The sequence below is a fragment of the Sparus aurata genome, chromosome 21 (assembly GCF_900880675.1).
Source record: "Sparus aurata chromosome 21, fSpaAur1.1, whole genome shotgun sequence".
In the NCBI taxonomy this organism is placed as follows: domain Eukaryota; kingdom Metazoa; phylum Chordata; class Actinopteri; order Spariformes; family Sparidae; genus Sparus; species Sparus aurata.
In genome coordinates this window covers 26,208,516-26,223,211 of record NC_044207.1, presented here as the reverse complement: position 1 = coordinate 26,223,211, position 14,696 = coordinate 26,208,516, and the positions used below count along the sequence as shown (strand labels likewise).

Sequence of the window (14,696 nt, the reverse complement as noted above, 5' to 3'; positions counted from 1 at the left end):
CCTCCTCCCGCCCCCTCTTCACCGGCCTGCGCCACGTCATTAATCTCTGTCAATCAATACTTCGATCAGGTTTATCACTAAGCGCATAAATGCAAAACCATACAGTCCGTGGGAAAACAAAGTTTATCTGTAAGGAACTCCTGCGTCCGGACTCTGCTGCTGACTGTATTCTACACGTGCTCCGCGTCGGGACGTCACCTGTGCGTCTGACCGACCGTCCGTCAGGTGTGTGGACAGGTGCACGCGAGCTGCACGCGCGCACAAATCTACAGAGGCGTCGTCTGACATCCTGACTTCAACTTCAGAACGAAATGACGCGCAGGATCGTGTAAAACGTGAGAGATATCCGGCGTGAGAAGTGTTTTCTTCCCGGTGAGGACGACCACCAGGAGAATCTGTGCTCGTACCCGCCCCACGTTTTAAATACACCGAGGCGCGCGCTCCCACGTCTGTGACACGCGGCTCAGCCTGCTCTTAGAGGAGCGCTGTTGGACCAGAGATGAGATACAGCCCCGGAGAGCTCCCGTCCACATCAATGCACACAGCGCCACGGCGCCGCGGAGACGCTCGGTTCTGTCCTGTCCTCGGAACATCAGAACTTATCTCCACCGCTCTGGATTGATCGGACGTTCGGAATCAATGGATTGGCTTTCAAACGGTTTGCTCATTTTATCGCTCCAGGAGGGCTAGAGGGGTAAGAGAGAGTGCGCGTCCCTGAGTGAGCGTGAGAGACAGGAGCGAGAGAGACGAGGGGAGAGGGCGGGGAGGGTGGGACAGGGGAACATATATCCTTCAGCCATGGAGCTCACTATGGAGAACCTCCACAGCGTCCCCTCGCACTCCCAGGCGGGAGACCTCATGAGCTCCCCGCACGGTCGGCCGTCACCGTCCCCCAGCTCCACTCCCCGGAATCTGGTCTCGCACGCTCCCGGCTCGCGGACAGCCATGGTGTCCGGCATGGCCTCGCTCCTGGAGGGCTCCGGCGGGGACTACCGGACGGACCCGTCCGCGCTGTCCGGACACCTGCACCCGTCCATCAGCATGTGCGAGACCGGGATGAGCCTTAGCAACACGTACACCACGCTGACCCCCCTGCAGCATCTACCTCCGATATCCAACGTCTCGGATAAGTTTCACCACCCGCACTCACACCACCACGCTGCCGCCCATCAACGCCTGTCCGCCGGGAACGTCAGCGGCAGCTTCACGCTGATGCGGGACGACCACCGGGGGCTCGCCTCCATGGGCAACCTGTACAGCCACTACCCCAAAGAGATGTCCGTGTCCGGCATGGGTCACGGCTCGCTGTCCCCGCTCTCCAGCGGGCTGGGCTCTTTGCACAACTCCCAGCAGCCTCTCTCGGCCTACGGTCCGAGCGCACACCTTTCCACCGACTCCAAGATGCTCTCTCCGGTGTCAGGGTTCGAGTCCCACGCCTCCATGCTGTCCCGGAGCGACCAAGAGCACCTGGCCAGGAGTTTAGGGGGCCACGGCCACGGTATGATCTCCAACCTCAATGGCATGCACCACCACCCGCACAGTCACCTCCACTCCCAGGCGAACGGCGCGGTAATGCTGGGGGACCGGGAGCGGCACGGTCACGGAGGCGGGCAGGGAGTAGCGGGGTCAGGCATCCAGGCGGAAGAAATCAACACAAAGGAGGTGGCTCAGCGGATAACGGCCGAGTTAAAGCGCTACTCAATCCCGCAGGCCATATTCGCCCAGAGGATCTTGAGCCGGTCGCAGGGAACCCTGTCAGACCTGCTCCGGAACCCCAAACCCTGGAGTAAGCTCAAGTCAGGCCGGGAGACCTTCAGGAGGATGTGGAAGTGGCTGCAGGAGCCCGAGTTCCAGCGGATGTCTGCCCTCCGGCTGGCCGGTAAGAACCCCCGTCCTCTCAGGTTCATGAATCCACATTAAAACTGATCAATCTGAAGCAACAGCGCGGTCACACCTCACACCGCGAGCCTCCGAATTATCAACACCGTGCACGCTGAAGCCGCGCAGGCCCGAAACGTTCAGCACCGCGGACAGCTCAGGGAAAGAACGCGCACCCAAACCATCTCATTATTTCCTAAAGAAAAATAGATTATTCACGTGAGAGAGGACACGTGTGATTGTTTAGTTTAAAGCTCTGCTAAACAAAGATGTTAACGACTTGCTTGCTTTGGGGCGCGCACACAACTGCGTTTTACGCGGCCGCTGTGGACTCAATCTGCAGGTCTATATTTTTGATCGGCGCGCAGCAAATCGCCATTGATTCACAATAAACCTCGAAATAGTTGCCCTCCCGCCCGACGGCTGTGTACACACGCACACACACACACACACACACACACACACACACACACACACACACACACACTCCACGGTGGTGGTTGTGGTGGTGATGGTGATGGAGATGGTGGTTGCGTGGCTTACTGGGCCAACTAGTTGCGCGCCTGGAGAAAAAAAGCGGGGGTGACCCCAGGCTGCCCGATCGATACCGCCGGTTCCCACTCTCCCTTTTAAATGTGGCACGCGGATCGATACTCGTATCGGAGCTGAAAGACGCAATAACCGCACTCGGCCTCTCTCTCTCCGGCTTCCCAGTTAACGCCGCGTAGTAAGAAAAAAAAAAAAAAAAAAAGCTCTAAATTTAGATCACGGGGGCAGGTGTGGGGCAGGTGTGACGGGCTGTGAGGCAGGACGCACGCAGCCCGTCACACCTGCCCCGTCACACCTGAACGTGACCATGAATCTCACTATGAGTTCACTTCATTTAAAAACACCTTTTAAAACAACACTTTTACGCACTGTGCCACTCCTGGTGACGTCACTCTTATGGTCAGAGATGTAAAAGAGAAATGGATCACTCTCCTCTAACATGGATCCACTGATCAGTTTCAAGGCGACCCTCAAGGCACGAACTGTTCGGATGACGTATTGATTGGTAACAGGCACCAGTGCAGACGACGAGGCGACGTAAAGAATAAAGATTGCTGTCTTTTGATTGGCTAAAAAATGGCACCTGTAACTAATGTATTATGTATAGTGTATTACAGTAAAATACCTCCGACGTCCCGGATGTTGCAAATCCACCATCACAGTTATTGTGGACAGCAACGTTACAATTTTAAAGGTGCATTACATCGTTTTTTTTTTTTTTTTTTTGGAAGAAAAGAGACAATATCTTGTTTTTCTTAGCTCAAAGAAACCTAATAAACAAACTCTCTTTGTTTTCCTGACTGAATAAACTCAACACACAGTTTCAACACTGTTTCACTTTGTTTATATGTGGCGGACCCTGCCACCTTTTCCAGCTTTCAAACCGATGTTCTGGGACACCTTATTTTCCTCTGAGAAATAAATAAAATAAACATTTAAGAGTTTGCGCCATAGTAAACATGACCTTTACTGAGTTTCTTGAATTTTTCTCCAAAACTACACACCGACACCAAACTACACCTTCAATGTTTAATAAAAACAACACAACTTAAAGGTGCACTGTGGCGTTTTGGGGGGGAAAAAAAGCAATTCAGAAACTCAGAAAGGTAATTTTCACAATAAAAAACAATCTCGGCAAACAAACAAAAATATATTTACATTTTATTCTCAGAGGCAAATGAGGTCTCACAGAACACTGTTTGAAGATAGAGTGGTGGCAGTGTCCGCCACATATAAGCAGAGTAAAACAGCATTTGTTTATTCAGTCACGAGAACAAGGAGAGTTTGATTATTTAGTTTGTTTAGGCATTAATAAAAAAATCAATGAAGATTTTGGTCTTTTCCTCACAAAAACTACATAGTGCACCTTTAAATCAGAGGGGTTACATGTCGTATAGATAGATAGATAGATAGATAGATGGATAGATGGATGGATGAGGATTAGGAGCTGAGGCTGTGAGTGTCATTAATAGTGTAGCTCTGTCCTTTCAGTGTTTGCCTGGCTTTGCACATAAGAGATCAATAAGGCCGTTTCCCCTTCCCACCCCCTCCTCCTCCTCCCCTCTTCCCTCTCCCACTCCCTGGCGCTCTCCCTCTATATTTTCTCTCTCTCTGCCTCTCTTTCCCTTTCTCTTTCTCTCGACCTCTCCGGAGCATATGACAATAATATCACTAATCTTGCGCTGCTGGTTAACCTGGCAACAGGCAGCCAGGCTGTTTGGCTTCAGGAGGAGGATATGCGCCACAGGAACAAAAACAAAAACAAAACAAAACACACACACACGCACACACAAACGCACGCACACGCACGCACACACACACACACTAACAGCCATTTTCCGCTCCTCCACTCTGTCTTTTAATGCCCATCAGAAAAAAAAAAACTTGCCTGCGCGCCATTAAAGATTAATATACACCGGGTCTGCTGTTTCTCATATATATATTTCATCTTTATTTTTCCGGAGGAATACAAATGGAGCAAATTGGGAAACGTTCAAAAAGTGTAAGTGCGAGAAGCGAGTAAATAAAAAAAAAAACCTGTGGACATGTGGAGAAGGAAGAAAAGAAAGAGAGAAGCTGCGGAGATGCCATTGATTGAGTGAGGAGGGCGGGCAGGTTTGGGCTTTGTGCGAACAGCCAGATAGAGACAGGGTAGTGAAAGGATCAATAGCGACCTTAATAATTGATAAGTATAAGGGAGAAGGGAGGGGGGGAGAGGGGAAGAAAGAGGGAGGCAGAGGGTGGTGGTGGTGGTGGTGGTGCTGTTCGCTCTTGTAACAGCATCTTCTAGGTAAGCAAAGTCAAATCTGTGGTTAACAGCAGAGGACCACACGCAGCCGGAACACCGCGCCGGAGGGCGTGTAAGTGGTTTCAAAAGAACCCTGTTCACACCCGCCAAACACACAACCCCGCGAAACATCCACAGCACCGAGGAGGGTGGATGTGTGATCAGGCCGTATTTATGAAGCTGCAGCAGGGAGGCTGATGTCTGAACACATCAGAGCTTCTCACAGCAGACAAAGAGCATCCGAGCGTCGAGCCGGCGTAATGAGCGCGTTCTGCTCGCGTCAGCACATCCAAGGTTGTGATGTCATTTGATTTTAAAGGTTGCGATGCTTTATGGGGGTTTGTAATGCCTTTATGGAGGAGGAGGCACATTTCACCCAGTGTGTGCGTGCGTTTGTGTGTGAGTGCTTCCACATGCGTGTGTGTGTGTGTGACTGGGTTATAGAGTATGTCTGCACTATACATTGTTCAGGCTTATCTGACTCACTCTGAATCGGTATTGATTTCCTCTCTTCTGCTCTCTTCGGCTCTCTCATTCTCCCTCCCTCCTCCCTCCTCCTTCCTCCCTCCTTCCTCCCTCCTCCTCCTCCTCCTCCTCTCCTCTGGCTCTGTACCAGAATCAGCAGATCACATCCTTTCGCCTTTCTACCCTACATTTTTTTTTTTTGCGTGTAGCCACCACTGGCCCACATTGTGAAATATAGCGACAGTCGGTGTGAATGAGAGCGACTGAGAGGAAACACTGGGCTGTACATCACAGTAAAGTGAAGAAAACCTTTTATATAGCATTTTTAATTATCTTACATTAAATAGAATCAGGTGGAGTCAGATCGGTGTGGCAGCTATACGACCCAATCATATCTCACCATTTTATATCAGCCAAAAATAAATAAATCAGGTGTGTGTTCACGACCTCCACCCTCCTCAGCACCGGGACGTTTCATTCACAACATCCTGAAAGTGCCAACATTTAATAAAAGAGGGGTTTTTTAATGTGTGTGTGCAGTAACTTTGACTCTCACAAACACACTCGACTAATTAGACTTTAAGGCGAATGATATCAGAGGAAACACGAGGGCGTCACTTTGTGTGGAGACATGAGAACTCAGACCAAGAGGGATTTAAAAATATGTGATTTTAGGCGATGTTATGATCAGTGTGACGTCAGAGTAGATGGTTATGTCAGGGGAAAACTGCGTGATGTTAAATTAAAAGGGCGAGCTGGTTTTCAGAACATGTTCTACTAATTCATGCTTTTATAAAGTGGTGGGGACGAGGCCTCAGAGACTCCTGCGAGGCAGCATCATGTAAAAAACTAAAAGTCAGTCTAAAATATTTCATTTTGATTTCTACTGAGCCCTTTTGAGGTCTGAACTCTCAGGCTGAGGAGCAGAAGTGTAAACGATGCAACATTTACTGTAATAATGGTTGTTTTATAAAGAGACTGGGATCTATTGTTATACGATAAATATGAACATAAACATGTAAATGAGGAATTAATGTTTAATTGATTCATTTTTAAATCCACCGATCTTTATTAATTTGGAGCTCTGCCTGATGTTTCCTTTGGTGAACGTTCATAAAATCTCCTCAGGTCAGTTTGTAAGAGAAGAGAAACTTCCCTTTAAATCTTTAAAGGTGTAAATAAAATCTTTAAAGTTAGATTCGTCAGGGTTTAATTAAAGTTAAACTGAAAACCTGTTTCAAAATAAGACTCCATATAGCTGTGAGTGTGTGTGTGTGTGTGTGTGTTGCTCAGCAGTGTATTTCAGCAGAGACACATTTAGTTTATTTAATTACCTTAATTTCTCATTTAGCCTGTTTTATTTATTCCAAATTGCCGACACAGACTTTTTGTTTATCAGCTTTTAAGTTAATTCTAAAATTAACGGAGATTAATTCATTAATTAATTCACAATTAACTTTATTAACACAGCATGGATACTATTTATGATAGAATTATATTATATTAGATAGATTTTTTCGTTTTATTTTTTCATTGTTTTATAACTTCACAGACTTTGTATATAACTCGGTACATGTCGTATTTATCAATCTGCCATCAAACTAACATCTGAACATTTTCCTTTCATTAAAACGATTATAATAACGTATTAACATTTACACGCAATTAAAACAAAACATAAAACAAACGCCGAATTTTTAAATCTCTCTTCGTCCGATATTTACGTCATTAATATGCGTCTGCCAGGTTTTTATAATAAACATTCCGACGTCACATTTCTCGCTTAAATTCCCCCCTCAATGCCTCGTTTTTAAAAAAATAAGACTTTTAAGACTTTTCATAAAATAAATCCCGTTTTGTTTCTCTGTTTCGAGTTAATTCGTGCCGAGTTGTTTCGGAGGGAACAACAACTGAATTGGAATAAAACATTTTTTTAAGCCCTGCAGACGGATAATAGACCAGAAGCCGATATCTGATGGGCTGTAAAGCTGCCGATCACTCGTCCCAACAGGACAACACGAGGCTTTACATCGACAAATAAACGAGAAGCTTTCAAATAATCCGATCCTCATCAGTCCGGCGCGGTTCTCCCTCCTTCAGGATGGAGGGACGTCCTGTTTCCTCCGCTGCTTGTGTGTCGGGTGCCTTTCTTTTCCCTTTCTATTTTTTTTTTCCTCCTCCCACTTCCCAGCAATGAATAGGCCTATAACATGATCAATATAATCAATAACCGTACATCTGAGAGGTGTGACAGAGAGTGATTGACGTCAAACTGTTTCTCGCCTGCAGTCGTCCGTCCAGGGCGGGAGAGGGCCCGTCTCACCGGACACAAAGCCCGATTTCATCCGTCCGTCCAGGCGTCGACTAGCAGCAGCACGGTGCGGTTAGTTCACCGTCTGCCCCCCCCCCACCCACCTCATGCCCTCCCTCCCCCCTCCTCCCCCCTCCTCCTCCTCCTCCCATCATCTGCCTGCACACACACACACACACACACATGCACACACACCTCACACAATGCACCCCTGCACCTATACATCCATTGATCTGTGTGTGTGTTTGTTGGCGTTTTTTTTTTTTTTGTTGTTGTTGATGACAGTCACATCACACCTGCCTCTTTATTTTGACCACATCACAGGTTTCTGCAGCTAGATGTGACTCACACCCACTTATCGGCTCCCATCTCTGTTTTGTATTTAATCGAAACTCTGATATCTGGAGGAGGCAGCTGCCATCTGAGACTCTCGTGTTTCCTCCTCCACGTTCAACACTTTCCAAAACACAGCAGACGGGAGCGAGTCTTCGGTCACCTGTCGGCTGGTGTTCAGCCTGTAACACCGAGAGTCTGTTGTGTGTTTTTTTTGGATTTTTTGTGTGCAGGCTGTGATGTGCGGTCTTGCTGAAGGGAGGATGGCTCCTGTGCTCACCTGAGCCAATCGCCGCTCAATATGCAGTTTATACCAGTGTGTAGAAAACTTGAAGCCTGCAGGTGAAACTAGAGTTAGAAACTTTTCACGAGGGCCGCAACTATAATGATCAATTTCATTTCCCGGTTAGTCGATTATGCCGATTATCTTCTCAGTTAATCGATTAGTTTGGTCTGAAACATGCCAGATAATGTTGATCGGTGTTTCCACAAAGCCGTGTAAAAGAGGAGGAAAGAGCAAAGAAAATATTCACGTTTAAAGGTGCACGGCAGGAGGATATTTTGATTTTAATGAGGGAATACACATCATTTTTTATGTGAACAGAACCCCTCGTAGTACCTTCTACTGTCAAATTGCGTTCTTTCCCTCGAGGATCGATTGTTTTTATGTGAGCAATGTCAAATAACTACTTCCGAGTGAGTATAATTACCTCATAACTATTGTTAATACGAACATTTTGGAATGGAATGCTGCAGTCGGAACAATTTGACTTTTTGTTTCTTGAAAAATCCCTCAAGCTGATTCATCGACTATCAAAACACTTGCAGATTGATGAAATAGTTGACAAGTTATTGATTCTTTGTTGCAGCTCCACTGTTGTAAGTTGGAGACTTAACCCTGCAGTCATCTTATAACATGGAGAAATGTTGCATCGTTTAGATTCCAGACTTTTCAATGAATTTCTATTTCTGTGCTTGAATGCCACAACTGAACTTTGACACGACACCTCACGTTGTTGTGCACTGTTGGAAATTAAAACAAGTTATCTAATTATGAGGTTTTAAGAACAATGACCCATCAAAAAAAGTAGTCGTACGAGGCCCCTTTATTTTGTAGCTCACACTGACTTAAATCCTCCTTTAAAAGTGTCCAAAATCACATATGTTTTATTAAAGAAAACAGGACTGACAACTTCAGAAACATAATGAATTTACTTGGCATGACTATCATTTTTTTGGATGCTCTGCTTTGCCTCCTGCTCTCTTCATGTGCTTCAGTCCAACATGAATTGAGTATACTTCCTTAATTTGTGGTCACATGACTACTGACGCATTGACGGATTGTAGGACGAGACGTACAATCATTATCTGACGAGTTTGGAATGAGTCTCAAAAATCAACTTTCCTTACAAATGGTGACCTTTAATGGTGACGTAGGTACAGGCGGTGGCTGATTTTACCTGCTGGCTCAACTGATCCCGTTCTCATCTATATATTAAAGAGGTCATAATATGCTAATTTCAAGGTTCATACTTTTATTTGGGGGTCCTAGTAGAAAAGCTTTACATACTTTAAATAAAAAAAACCCCATTATTTTTCTCATATGGTTCTACCTGCCGCATTTCTTGACACACAGTGTCTCGAACGCTCCGTTTTCGCTACAGAGTGACACATCTCACCTTTGTTCCAATCTTTGGTGGGAGTTGCACAGGCGCATTACTTACCGGGCAGCCAATCAGAGGCAGAGTGGGCGGGTCATGCCAGGTAGTGTGATCTAAAATAACTGAATGTCTGCTGACTGACTGGAGTGTAAATATTTAATAATAAATATATGAAAATATATATTAGTAGCTACGGAAGTAACGTCTCGACACCAAACCAGGCGCTTCAGGCAGCGCACGAGATGTTTCCTGTGGGAGAGAGTGACTCACTTTTTTGTGGACTTTGGGCTTTTTCACTTTGCAAAACTTTTACATGCACAGAAATGCTTAATAACTGGAATAAAAAAAGGCAAAAACCCCAAACAGCCCAACATGACCACTGAGGAACTGACTGAATATGATCGGTTGTTGTCCGGTCCAACTGATATGTGTCTCTCAGCTGCAGATTGCTATCAGGCGATCACATGCTCTGTAATATAACAAACAAAGTCCACCACCATCCGCCGACTTCCCCTCTCATCCTCATGTATAATTGCACATCTTACAGACAAAGTGGAGTGAAGTAGCAGCAGCAGCCACTTAAGCGATAAAGGCCGGGCAGCTTTTAAAGGAGGCACAAGTTAACATGCTACACGCAAGCAGAGAGTTAATCTTCGGATCGGCAAGAGGTTGAGATTAAGCAGAGTGGCAGTCGCATCGTTGACACCGGGACGCAGGAAAAGAGGCGACATGAGCGAGTGCCACTCGAGACCGCCGAGCGCCGACGCTTGTCTCTTCTGAAAAGCCCATTTGGTAATGAGGCGACTAAAGATAGCCTACGACGGCGTACTCCTCGTCTCGAGAGAGGTCACTTTAATGAGCAGCTCCCTCTTTACCACCCCTGTGGTCCTATTCATTGCCGCGGAAGGGGGAGCCTCATTTGAAATGTATCTATTGATTATCTGGAATATGATTGACCAGGCAGGCCTGGGACTTGTGCTAACTCTCCGGCGTCGCTCCGCAGGCCTCCGAGCTGCGTTGGGAGGCTGACGGAGGAGAACCAGAGTGGTGTTGGCATTGTAAAATGGCCGGTAGCACAAGTTGTTCGAAAACAGGCATTACATATTAAATTATCACTATATTAGCACTAGCATTCAGTCATTACATTAGGGGAGTATTGAGTTTGGTTTGAGACAGCACTTAGAGAGCCGCGAGGAGATTCTGGCATGGCTGGGCCTGGAACCAATTGAATAAACGTTCCATGAAATAGTTCTGAAGTGCGGATCAATCAATATGGGGGCTATCAATCTGAGGGCAAATTAAAACAATTGAGCAAAACAAGGAAGGGGAACAGAGTTGAAGAAGTGGAAGGAGGTCTGGAGCGACACGCCGGCCGAACACATCCAAACCTGCCTCCGTCCAGCTGGAGGGAGAGAAATATCTTGTTTATTAATTATGCTTTGCTTGCAGTAACAAAGCATGAACAATGGCTTGTTCAAACACACACACACACACACACATGCAGGCATGCATACACATGTGCACATTCGTATTGATCTGCTCCCCTCACAGTCAAATCTGTTTACTGCCGTTGTCTAAACCTGCTGTAAAGTCATCAATCATTTGCATACACCACCTCCTCCTCCACCTCCTCCACCTCAAATATACTTCCCCACTTTTCTTTCTTCCCTCCACTTCCACTGCTCACTGTATTATTATTATTACTATTATTATTATTTGTTATTATATATAATTCATACACATATTATGAGAGACATTCCTTTGTCCTCCTCCGGAGCTCTCAGGCTGGATGGCTGCCACTCTTTCCCGCCACACTTCTTCTCTTTGTTCCTCCACAGATAAACAATTTCTTCTCCATCTGTCTGTCACACAGGCGCGCTCACGAGCTCTACTCCCCGATGCGAGGCCGTGCACGCCGCGCGCATACACACACACATAGAAACACACACACACACAGAAACACACACACACACACACACCTCGGTCTCGCGGATCGATGGGGATCGATCGGGTGGGGAAGGGAGCCCTGATTACTGGACCACGTGTTCGGGAGAAAACCGCGGAAAATCGATCATTGCAGCTTTTTAGGGCAGCAGAACAGAACAGACTCCCTTCAGTCTCCACAGCCAGAGCCGAGCCTACTGACGGTGCAGCCGGGCAAGGCACACCGCCTCTTTGTCAGCATTTCACATCACGCTCCTCCAGTTTCACACAGACCCGCCGCGAAAACTATTTATCCTCCACCATCTCTGTTTTTTTTTCTCCTTCCTTTTGTATCATTAAACCTGGATTTACACGTTCACACAGAATTATAACGATTAGGCTCACACTCCCACTGCTGCTTTTATTTTTTTTCCTCTCTTTGCATGTTAAAGACAGCACTGATGACCATTTTCAAGCCTTCTATACGTCTGCAGATTGATTTCCTTTCCTCCAGGTAGCCTCGCTGGTTTCACTTCATTTCACTGCACTCTGCAACTTGTAGATATTTGAAACTTGCCTGAAATAGGAAATCCATCCCAATGAAGACTTAATCCCCTTAATGTTTGTTCTCTGTGTTGTTGTCATGTTCTGCCCGTGTGTAGCATTCAAGGACAGTTCGACATCTGGGTTGTGTTGAAACTTTACATTAGGGGCGTCACGATGTTCCAATATTGGTGATAATCTTGATATTTAAAAAATTAAATGTTGATTTTCACCTCTTGAATAATATCTGCTTTATCGTAGTACAAAACAAAACAAATTGAGGGCAGAATATAACCTGAGTACCTGCTGAATGCTTCTAACTGTAGCCTTGTTAGTTTGTTAGCTCAGTTAGCTGTGCAGGTAGCTGTTACACCACGAGCATGGTAGCTTTGGACCATAATGGGTTGGGGCTTGCTGGTAAGCGCGCAAACTTCAATATATATATCTGATCGATATAATACGCAGAACTCTTCACATTCTGTCGATAGTTACAGTTATTTGTTCATTTCTACATATCGCACCTGTGATGCTCGTAGTCACCCGGCATAAAATGGAAAAATAAATCAAGTGTAATTGTTCTTTTTCTTCGCTCTTGTACATTTATGGTTACAGACTCTCCTTTCGCCTCCCTACACACGTTTTCTGAGTGGATTTATTTGCCATAGAAGAGACTTGAATTATATATAAATACATCCTTAAAAATATCCAGTGGTTTCACACTTACAATCGTCACATTTTGTAGAAATGTCAATAAGCTACGTAGCCTGTGATGCATACAAAAGTGAGTATATCGGTGGTTCTGGATACACAACTGTAAAGAATTATAATTACCACAAGCTATGCTGTAAATATTCATAACAATCATCATAATATTCAACATTCATGGTGAAAAGTCTACTTTAATTTGCCTGTTTCCTCTGTGAGAAAATCGGCCCTTAAACAGCAATTCACAAATCTCGGCGTGTTCGTGAACGCACCAGATGGAAGTAATTTCAGAAGAGCTGTTTGAAATTAGAGTTTACACACAAAGGTAGTTTGAAAATAAGGAAATCTGAAAGCTCAGACCTCCTCGGGTTAAACAATGGCTGCCTGGAGGGTAAGAAATCAATCTAAGGATATTAAATTTACTTTGGGAAATAAGACAGACAGTATTTTAAAGGCTGAAGCCATTAAAGGTGATTAGATAGCTTCAGGTTTAACTTTCAGAGATGCGTTTTTAATTTGGTCCTGAAACATGTTAAAATGGCAGATTTGTTGTGTCGTACAGTCAAAGTATACATTTACATTTGAACACATTGTCTGATAACACTTAAACAATCACACATGCACACAAACACCTGCACTGGTCCATTTGTTTTTAATCGTTTGCTGCCACACCCTGATTTGCCCGTTAGCCATTAGCATTTAGCATCCCGCCCTTCTCCTGTACCCATCTGTTCCATCATCTATTCTCTTTCGCGCCCAGTCCTGTGTTCTGACTCAGTAGAGAATATTTGAATGGCAATAAAACTCATCTCTCTTGTTCTCTCCTCCCTCCTTCCTCTCTCCAGCATGTAAACGCAAGGAGGAGGACCGAGGACGAGAACGCAACCAGGTGCCAAAGAAGCAGCGTCTGGTCTTCACAGACCTGCAGCGTCGCACCTTGGTAGCCATCTTCAGAGAGAACCGCCGCCCCTCCAAGGAGATGCAGATCACCATCTCCCAGCAGCTGGGCCTGGAGCTCTCCACCGTCTCCAACTTCTTCATGAACTCACGCCGCCGCAGTGTGGACCGCTGGGACCCAGAGGAGCACGGTCACGGGGTGCACGGCCACATGCACACTCCTCACGGACACAACAACAACATAAACAACAACAACAACAACAACAACGCCTCACCGGTCCAACCCGGTACCTCCTCTGCAAACACATTCTCCAAAGCCTGACGGTGGCAGGACAGATGCTGAACAGATGCATGAAGGATGGAGGGGATGGGGGGGTGGGGGGAGGGGTGCTTGTCACTGAAGCGGTGGGCTCTAACTGTAAATCCTGCGCAGCTACAGGGTGTGTAGCTCCACGCCACGCATCTGATTCATCTGCCCAGAGTGCCGATGACTTGTGCAGATGAATCAGATCTCCTCAACGCTCCGTGTGTTTTTCTCATAATCTGAATGTTACTCTTCGGGGTTAGCTGCGTTTTTTCAAACACTGACTCTTCAGAACCAAAGATCCAGTAGCTTTAAGAGAGTTTTCCCTACAACGACCACACGTGGCTCTTAGTAAACCCGCCCTGAAAACCAAAGAAAATCCATCCACGCTGAGCCACACTGTGCGTCCGCGTTGAAGCCTTGATAAAAGGGAGGATTCTTTTTTTTAAGCTTCACGCATCTCTGCCGGTTGTAAACACACCAAAGAATCACCCATGACAGGGAACCGATAGCTTTAAGACGGGAATACTTGAGCGGCTGCATGTTGGTCTTCACAAATCAGCCAGAAAATCAGGCGGCAGATGTGTCTGCCGGCTCCGTGATCAACCACTCCTCATTCCAGTAACAGACGCTGAGGCTGATTGAGTGCTGCGTTTGTGTGTCAAGTGTCTGTGGAGCCCTCTGACCCGCCGACCACACGCCACCTCTGCATCACTGCATGTCCCGCGTGTGCACGTGCGTAGCGGTGCACATGCTGCGCGTGCACTCCGGAGGATGTGTGTGATTCCTCTGCAGTGATTCGGCCGCTCCGCGTCAGTGTAACAGCGCAACCTGCTGTCC

The 14,696-nt window shown here is 46.3% G+C and overlaps 1 protein-coding gene across 3 annotated transcripts; it reads left to right on the top strand.

Moving 5' to 3' along the window:
- Positions 1 to 798: 798 nt before the first annotated feature.
- onecut3b (one cut homeobox 3b) lies at positions 799 to 13,896 on the top strand. Of its 3 annotated transcripts, none has more exons than XM_030402200.1 (3): positions 799 to 1,879; positions 7,469 to 7,557; positions 13,501 to 13,708. In XM_030402200.1, the coding sequence occupies exons 1-3, from the start codon at positions 799 to 801 to the stop codon at positions 13,597 to 13,599; spliced, it is 1,269 nt and encodes a 422-aa protein (XP_030258060.1). In that variant the 3' UTR covers positions 13,600 to 13,708. The 3 variants fall into 3 exon arrangements, with proteins under 3 accessions (XP_030258060.1, XP_030258061.1, XP_030258059.1); XM_030402201.1 differs by having other exon boundaries at positions 7,469 to 7,562; positions 13,501 to 13,596; XM_030402199.1 differs by lacking the exon at positions 7,469 to 7,557 and having other exon boundaries at positions 13,501 to 13,896.
- Positions 13,897 to 14,696: the final 800 nt, after the last annotated feature.